At 38.3% G+C, this 9,812-nt stretch overlaps 1 protein-coding gene across 1 annotated transcript; it reads left to right on the top strand.

Annotated features, from left to right (window-relative positions):
• The first annotated feature begins 1,908 nt into the window (after positions 1-1,908).
• On the top strand, positions 1,909-2,850 carry LOC138163626 (olfactory receptor 5AP2-like). The gene has a single exon (XM_069091064.1). The coding sequence runs from the start codon at positions 1,909-1,911 to the stop codon at positions 2,848-2,850; it is 942 nt and encodes a 313-aa protein (XP_068947165.1).
• Positions 2,851-9,812: the final 6,962 nt, after the last annotated feature.

Here is a 9,812-nt window from a genome sequence, read left to right as displayed (position 1 = left end):
CTGGAACATCTATAGTAAAATCAATGGTATAGATGATCCAAAAATTCTGTGACCCTGGGCATGTCACTTAAGTTCTCACAGCCTTAGAGTCAGGAAGAGTCTGTTTAATGAGTTCAAATCTGACCTCAGACACTTACTAGCTGTGTGATCCTGGACAAGTCATTGAACTCTGCCTAAGTTTCCTCAACTATAAAATGAGCAGGTGAAGGAAATGGAAAACCACTCGAACTTTACCAAGAAAACCCTAACTGGGTTCACAAAGAGTTTAATATTACTGAAACAACTGAACTTCAACAATAACCTAGCACTTTAGGATTGACAAACCATTTTTCATAAATTATTTTATTTGATCCTCATAAAAACGTCTGAGGTAGTTACTATTATCATTCCCAGTTCATAAATAAGGAAATTCAGGTGGAGTGAGGCTAAATTACTTGGCCAAGGTTAACAGTTAGGAATTATCTGGGTCAGGTTTTGCATTCAGGTCTTCCTGACTCCCAATCTACTGATCTATCTGCTACACCACACTGAATCCCATACAAGGAGGAAATCTGGCAGTCATTTGAAGGAGATTTTGGAGAAATTAGAGAATTGAGATGGAAAGGCCTAGTAGAAGCCTTCAGAAAAAGGTAGACTACAAAAGGAATCTATACTACCATGAATCTGTACTGCTGTGCAGCTGTTGATGATATTGTGGATTTGTATTATGTTAAATCTAATTGCATATAGGGTTATTGAATTGTAGGTGGAAGGAACCTTACAGGCTACTGAGTCAAACTGTTAGATTTTACTAATAAGGCATCTGAGAGTAAGTAAGTTGCCCAGGATCATATAGTCAATACATGCAAATGACAGAATTTGACTCAGATCTTGCAGACCCAAACCAGCAATCAAAGGGCTATACCACTTAGCTGCCCTAAGAGATAAGGGATAACAATAAAAAATAACCACAAGGTTTTGATGATGGAAAATAGGGTGAATAGAGGTTCCTCTGACAGAAATATGGACATTAGAAGTGGAATCATGTCTAAGGGGAAAGATGATAAACTTAGTTTTGGAATTTCAATTAAAAGTGTGACCAGGTCAATGAGGTAAAATTTTGACTTTCTGTGTTAATAAAAATAATAATAACAATAACACTTGTAAAGGATTTTAAGATCTGTAAATTATCTTATATATGTTAACCTATTTAATTTTCACAAAGTTATGTGAGGTAGGAGCTATTATTATTCTCATTTTATAGATGAAAAAAATGCAGACTGAAAGAGGTAAGACTACCTGCCCAGGGTCATGTAGCCAGTGGGATTTGAACCTCATGTAGCTGAGGTGGGATTTGAATTCATCTTCCCAATTCCAAGACCAACACTTTATCCAATGTATCACCTAGAACACCATGCCTTGTCCAAGTTTTGTGACATCTAATACTCAGTCACTGAACAGAGTAGTTGATACTATCTATTTGGTGAATGAATGTCTGTCAGTAGTAGAAGATGATGTTGTTGAGCTCAAAAGTGAGATCTAAGCTCAAAAGGTTGATTAGATTACTTGAATAGACTAGGCAGCTAGGTGGCACAATTATGGAATGCTGGACTTGTCTTCTGGAAGACCTGAGTTCAAATATTTCCTCTGAATATTCTGGTTGTGTAACCCTGGGTAAGTCACCCATCTCTTTCAGCCTAAATTTCCTTGTCTCTATGATGGAGATAAAGCTTGTACTCACTTACCAGGATTATTGAAAGGACCAAATGAGATAACATGTCAGTCAATATATGTTTATTACAGAAAACTCTTTGTATTGTAAGTAAAGTTTTAAAAAATACGTATGTTAAGCGCTTTGTAAATTTTTATGTGCTATATAATGCTAGCTATTATAATCATTGGCTTGCTTCCTCTTTTGTTCTAGCATGAATGGATAGAAGTGAAGTGGAAAATCAGACAGAAGCAAAAGAGTTTGTTCTGTTAGGACTCTCCGATGACCCTGAGCTCAAACTTATCCTCTTTGTGGTATTCTTCTTCATCTATTTAGCCACCATGATGGGAAATCTGGGCATGATGATACTGATCACCATAGATGCTAAACTCCACACTCCAATGTACTTCTTTCTCAGCAGTCTTTCCTTTGTAGATGCCTGCTATTCCTCCGCTGTCACTCCCAAGATGTTGGTGAACCTCTTGGCTGAGAACAAGGCCATTTCTAGAAATGGCTGTGCTGCCCAGTTTTACTTCTTTGGCTCATTTTTAGGTACTGAGTGTTTCCTCTTGGCTGCGATGGCATATGATCGTTATGTGGCCATTTGCTATCCACTTTTATATTCAGTCATCATGTCCGAAAAGGTTTGCTTCATGCTGGTAGCCACCACATTCCTGGCTGGTTTTGGGAATGCAGCTGTCCATACAGGAATGACTTTCAAGCTGTCTTTTTGTGCCTCTAATAAGATCAATCATTTCTACTGTGATACACCACCCCTCCTGAAACTCTCCTGTTCTGACACTCATATCAATGGGATTGTCATCATGGTTTTTTCCAGCTTCAATGTCATCAGTTGTGTGCTGATGGTCCTCATCTCCTACCTCTTCATTCTCATCACCATCTTGAGGATGCACTCTGCTGAGGGCAGGAGCAAAGCCTTTTCCACTTGTGCCTCTCACCTCATGGCTGTCACCATTTTCTTTGGGACCATTCTGTTCATGTACCTACGTCCCACCTCTAGTTACTCAATGCAACAAGACAAAGTGGTGTCTGTATTTTACACAGTGGTCATTCCAATGTTAAATCCCCTTATATACAGCTTAAAAAATAAGGATGTTAAGGATTCCCTGAGGAAGCTCTTACAGAGACACAAAATTTAGGTCCTCTTGACCAATCACTCAGTACTGCGTAAGACACTGCTATTCCCAATGAGTCCTTTTCCTTTATTTTTCTTTTAATTTTTCCTTTATTTTCAGATTTTTTTTACATTTTCCTTTATTTTTCCTTTATTTTCCTTTTTTCTTTTATTTTCCTTTATTGTTTCCTTTATTTTTCCTTTAATTTTCTTTTGTTTTTCCTTCATTTTTTTTCCTTTTCCCCCCTTTATTTATGATTTTTTTTCTGATGAAGAAAATTATCCAAGTAGTGGTGCCTGATTTAGCCCTCACTACCACTAACATCGAGTAGCCTGGAGGAATTTAGTGTCTCTCTCTAATTGACTTACTTTGGAATTAAGAGGTATCTTGTTTGTTATAACTATTGTTTAACCCTTTCTTAATTTACTGTCTCTGTTAATCTGTTATAGATAGGTCCCAGAAATAAAAAGAAGGAAATGATATGATATTGGTTCATTTCAGAAACAGATTTGATGAAAAAGGAGTATTAATTAATTCTGAGGAAACACATATGACTCAGGGTCATAGATAGCTCCTTTAGGCTGGTGTATATAATCCAAGCTATTTAGTATATCTATGAGGGCCTCCACCAACATTCCCTGTCACCACATTTCCCCACCTACATTTAACAAATTTTATGCTTTTTATTGTTCATCATTTCCACCTCTGGATGAAAGCCTTCATGCCTCTATAGATATAATTTCATGTACCTGGAGTGATCTTGATCCTCTATAATTCTACCTTTCCGAATTTCTTCTTTAATAAATAAATCCCTTTATCATTTCATCCAACTTTTTTTCTCCTCAGGGTATAAATATACAATTAAAGCAGGTGGACACATGCACACAGAGTCAAACATTAACTTCCTATGTAGAGTTGTAATAAAGAATAATTAAACCCACCGTTATTCTCACCATATGCATCTCTGAGCATTACCTTAAGACAATGAAATTGATTTTGGATAACTTTTGTTGGTCTTATTTACAATTAATATATTTTGTCTTGCAACTGCCTATGTAATGGTTCTTAGTCTCTGAATTTGGTTCAGAAATTCAGCTGACCTGAAATGAGTTAAATTTGGAAATCTAGTTCTACTAACCACTGCCTCATGGAAATCTGCTATCCTTGAGGGATATAGGTGGACAGCAAGGGATCTAGTCCTCTATCTCTAACCTTGTAGGTGAACTCAAACCATAGACATTTCATAATCATAGGAGTTCAACTACCCTTCTGAGTTAGTTAAAAGAAATCTTGTTATCCTTCATGACTTCAGCTCCATGATATTTGTTGTCATTGTTCTTGCTGTTTGTCCTTTGTTCTAGAAGAGGACCATGACATCAGGGAAGTGATGCCATGACATGAAAGTGAATTAGATTTAAGTGAGGGAGGACTGTGCAAAGTCACTAGCTTCACTTTCTCCTCTGAAGTCATCTGGGTCCATTGGTATGATATAGATCAGGATAACTGAAGATGACCCTGGATATGGTGGGGGATCTTGGTCTTTTTAAGCTGACATCTGTATACTGTATTTGAAGGCCTACAAGCTGACCTGGTACATTTCTACAAGGTATACTGACCATCTCTACCCATCTTTGAGCAATTAAAAATGGCATTATCTCCCATTTAGGAGCCAGGGAGTCTGGTATCCCTAGTGCATTATCAACAGCCTCAGGATGCAGATGAGTGCCATAAATCAATCAAGCAATCCTCTAAGATAGAGAGAGGTGGTTGTTGGTACGACATGAGTGGTAGCTCACTTTTCTCAATGTAACCAGTCATGTTGTCCTTAACTCCATGACACTACCAACCCTATAAGCAATTGTATTTTTTCCTCACCTACACTGTTCTGTTCTTTGTTCTATACTTATAATAAAAGAACTGTGACTCCTCTTCAGGGTCTTTTGGTCCAAACAAAGTAGCCATTTGGCCTGCTTTATCAATAGGCTCATGCTCTGCTAATAAATTGATAAAAGCCTGGAATTTTGTACCTCGGTTTACCATTATTAAATTCTATCCAGACAATCAGATGGCAGTTTTAAGATGAAAGTAAAGACATATTTTATAAAGCCTCATTTCAGATTCTAATAAGTGTTCAATGGAAAATTATAGAATATAAATATAAGAAGAAACCTTGTATGGTCAAATGAATAGAACACTGGTTTTGAGTTCAGGTGATATGAGTTTTTATTCTAATTCTTTTACTTATTGTTAGTGTATCTTTGATAAATCACTTTTCACTTTCTGGATCTGTTTATCCATCTGTAAAATTATGATCTCTCTTAGATGGCTTCTAATTCTAAAGGCTGTTATCCCGTGTTATCTTCTCCATCCCCAAACCCAATGCAACAATTTCAGTCCAAATGATCCTGAACTAGTGATCTAGCCTATGCTAGAACATTTCCAGCAATGAACAATATAAAACAATGCTATTCTGAACAAAGGACCTAATGTTCATTTTGATCTCATTGAAGTTTCTACCCATGTACGTGAAAGATTCCTTAAGAAACAGAGAAAACTCTCTTAACAGCTTGTTTTCCTGTGGTCTAATAGGCTTTTCACAGAGAATTACCCAACTCTTCCATTTTCCAGGTCATTTTTAGACTTCATGCATCAGGGTAGGTCCTTTTATTAGCATTCTTGATGAAAGTTTCCTTTCTCCAAAGAGTTAGACTGAGGGGTATGGCAATTTTCTCAAAACCCAATACCCAATTAACTGGTGTATTTTTTTTTCTTAATGAGGTTGAGAAACAAGAAAAGCTTACTGGTTCAATAGCAGGTCTGTGGATTGTGCTATCGTTTGAGATTACTTAAGGCTAACATTGTCAGGTGTCAATCTTGAAATTATTTATTCATTTATTCTCCTCTCTCTTTAATGTCAAAGGGTGGAGGGGATTAAAATGACAAATATGGCCCAAAAGACATCAACAGCTGGGGTGCATAGTGCATAGAGTCCTAGACATGGAGTCAGGAACAGCTGGGTCTAAATATTGTCTATCACACTCATTAGTAGAGTGATTCTTTTATATCTGTGTCTAGACTCACTGAAATCTAAGGTCTCTTTCTATTCTAAATTCATTAACCTGTGATTTAACAATCCATTCCCCCTTCCAGATGTTCCCTCATTCTTTTCCTGCATCAGAGCATATGTGGTACTTTAATCTGAACATATCCAAACGTGCTTTTTGGAAATTATTTTGTGAGGGTTTTATGCTGGTAGATTGTGATTTCTAAAATCTTATGAAAAGGGGATATCACTTATTGTTCCATAATAGGAATAAAAAAGACTCTATAAGTTACATGCAAGAGTCAATACTTTTTTTTGCCCAGGGCTGGGTGGTTTGAAAATCTATATATGCCCTGGCAACATATCTTGGCATGACACAAACCCACATAAAACCATCCATCAGGAAATGTTTAAAAATAACTAAGGCTGCACTGTTTACTGAGGAGATAAATGATGATATGAGATTGTAATTTTGGGGAAGCATATACATGGGTAAGGATGAATCTATCATTAGATTTGCAGTTTCACAAAGTCCTGAGGTTACAAAGTGAATATTCACCTGAGAGGAAGGATCTTGGATTATAAGAATTCAGGGAAAGAAACTTTCATTTCTTCCTCCTTTGACTAGTTGTGGATCCTAGTCTAGTGTGACTACAAGGTACAAGACATACACACCAGAAAAAAACATGACAACTGAACGATAATGTAATCTTAGACTGTGTTAGGAGAGGTGATGTGAAGATTGTAGATGTGATAGTGCCCTGCCCTCAGTACCATTCAGTTCACATCTGGAACACTGTTCATTTCTGGACATCAGAATTTAGGAAGCACATTGACAAGCTGGTGTGTGTCCAAAGGAGAGCCACATCTGGATGGCAAGGGGACAGGAAAGCCAATAGTAGATTAAAATTTAAGCAGATGAAAAAGAAGAGAAGGCAGGCTTAGGTTGGAGGAAGTGCTAGATGTTTTCATATACTTTAATGTATGTCATGGAGTAAATTACATCTAAGTTTTGACGAACTTCAAACCAAAAAATAGCATTTTCTTCAATTACTTAAAACATTATTCTGAGAAGGATCCAGTCTTTTTATTACACTGTCAAAGAGTATGATGACACACTAAGAATTTTAAGAACTCTGGGACTGTATTTGATTATTTTGGAGAAAGAAAGAAAGAAAGAAAGAAAGAAAGAAAGAAAGAAAGAAAGAAAGAAAGAAAGAAAGAAAGAAAGAAAGAAAGAAAGAAAGAAAGAAAGAAAGAAAGAAAGAAAGAGAAAGAGAGAGAGAGAGAGAGAGAGAAAGAAAGAAAGGAAGGAAGGAAGGAAGGAAGGAAGGAAGGAAGGAAGGAAGGAAACAAGAAAGAAAGAAACGAAGAAAGAAAGGAAGGAAGGAAGGAAGGAAGGAAGGAAGAAAGAAAGAAAGAAAGAAAGAAAGAAAGAAAGAAAGAAAGAAAGAAAGAAAGAAAGAAAGGAAGGAAGGAAGGAAGGAAGGAAGGAAGGAAGACAGAAAGAGAGAGAAGGAGGGAGGGAGGGAGGGAGGAAGGAAAGAAGGAAGAAAGAAAAAAAGAAAGAGAGAGAGAGAGGAAGGAAGGAAGGAAGGAAGGAAGGAAGGAAGGAAGGAAGGAGGGAAGGAAGGAAGAGAGAAAGAGAGAAAAGGAGAAAGAAGGAAGGAAGGAAAGAAAGAAATGAAGAAAGAAAGAAAGAAAGAAAGAAAGAAAGAAAGAAAGAAAGAAAGAAAGAAAGAAAGAAAGAAAGAAAGAAAGAAAGGAAGGAAGAAAGAAAGAAAGAAAGAAAGAAAAAGAAAGACGCGTCCTAATGATGAGAACTGAAAGGTAGAATGGGTCATCACAGTGAATAGGCAGATCTTCCAATGAAGGCTAGGTGACTGCTTTTTCCCCATTTGCACAGTGCCTGACACTTAGTAAATATTGATGAATGTTTGTTAATGGTCTGATTGATGTGTTAGGTACCAGCTGGATGACATGAACTCTAAGGATGCTTTCCAGTCCTGAGACTCTAGGATTCAATATTGTGTTTCATAATAGTCATGTCTCCCTTTTTTTTAAAGGGCTACTTCCCTGATCATCTTTGTATTTTCCACTCATATTTCCTAACTCTTCCTTCTCCTCTGCAGATCTTCAGTGTTTGTCTGGTTACATAATAATATAATACTTTGCATTTATATAACACCTACTTTGTTCTAGGCACTGCATCAACATGACCTCATTTGATACTCACAATAACCCTGGAGGCTTTACATGTCATTGGGAAAAAAAATAAAATATTATTGAAAAATTTCAAAAGAAATTAACCATGGGAACTAGGTGCTCTTATTATCCCTATTTTACAGTTGAGAGAACTGAGGCAAGCAGAGGTTGAGAGTTTCACAAGATCATATAGCTAGTAAGTGCCTGAGGCAGGATTTGAACTCAGGTTTCCTGAGCCCAGCCTCAGTGCTATCTTCACTGCACCTTCTAGCCAGCCCTTGATTCAGCAGATGAATCTCTGGATAGCCAACCCAAAATGGGAAGTACACACATGAAATGATCTGCAGACATTTGCATGATTAAAACATGAGACAGAATTAGCGGAGCCAAGATGGCAGAGTAAAAACAGGACCTCCGCATGGTTCCAGCTCCCACCACCTCCAATACATATAAAAAAAAAGACTCTAAAATTTTTTGAGCTACAGAAACCACAAAGGACAGAGAGCAACAAATCTCCCGCTGAAGGCCGCCTGGCAGGACGACAAAAAAGGTCTATTGCACCGAGATGGGAGCCAATCACAGTCCCCTGTGAGCTGCGCTGTTCTGCCACTGGGGCAGCCCTGAACAGCAGTGGCCAGAGCAGTCTTCAAGGGAGTGAATCACCAGCAGCTGTGGCAGTTTCCAGACTTCTCAACCAATAAACAAAAAAGAAAGCAAAAGGTCAATCTCGAACTCTGTTGGAATTGGGTGGAGAGGAGCACAGAGTGTGGTCTGGCCCCGGCCCCTGGGGTGAGAAACAGTGGAGGTGCAGTGGCTGCAGCTGCTGCCACATGGCTGCTTCCAGAGCTCCTGGCCTGCAGATTTTAGCGGGACCAAGCAACCATTCTGAGGGTAATCACTCTTGCTTTAACCTGCTTGAATTTGGATCACAGTCTTAGGTGGTGGTCTGGGGGTGTGTAGCCAGTGTTCCAGAGCTTGTGGTTCTGCAGAGGTGGCTCCCTCCTAAAAGCTCTGGCAGCTGCAAAACCCCAGTGATTTGGGACATAGTTCTTTGCAATCTGGAAGCAGTGTTCTACCATGGCAGAGAACTTAGAAGTCAAGTAATTGGCTGGCAGAGGAATTTGAACAAGCAGAGGAAGCACAAACAGACCATAGAATCTTTTTTGGGGGACAAAAAGGATCAAAGCATGGAATGGGAGGAAGACAACAAAGTCAGAACTCCTGCATAGTAAGCTTCCAAGCGAAACATGAATTGATTACAGTCCATGGAGGAGCTCAAGAAGGATTTTGAAAATCAAGTAAGAGAAGTGGAGGAAAAATTGGGAAAAGAAATGAGAATGATGGAAGAAAATAATGAAAAGCGAGTCTACAACCTTCTAAAGGAGACCAAAAAATACTGAAGAAAATAACACCTTAAAAAATAGACTTGCTTCCTTTCCACCGGCTCTGCCATATTCTAGGTACATGGGCTTGAGCCGCTCCTGCTTCATGTGAGTTGCCAAAATGACGAACACAAAAGGAAAAAGGAGAGGGACATGATACAAGTTTTCTAGGCCCTTTAGAAAACATGGTGTTGTCCCTTTGGCTACATATATGCGAACATACAAGAAAGGTTATATTGTAGATATCAAGGGTATGGGCACAGTTCAGCGAGGAATGCCCCACAAATGTTACCATGGCAAAACTGGAGAGGTCTATAATATTACTGTGCATGCTGTAGGCGTTGTTGTAAACAAAC

This window comes from Petaurus breviceps, unplaced genomic scaffold (genome assembly GCF_028583685.1).
Source record: "Petaurus breviceps papuanus isolate PSGF00001 unplaced genomic scaffold, PetGlider_PUasm1.0 188, whole genome shotgun sequence".
Taxonomy (NCBI): Eukaryota; Metazoa; Chordata; class Mammalia; order Diprotodontia; family Petauridae; genus Petaurus; species Petaurus breviceps.
Note: the sequence above shows the minus strand (reverse complement) of the source record. Positions and strands in the feature narration are given on the sequence as shown.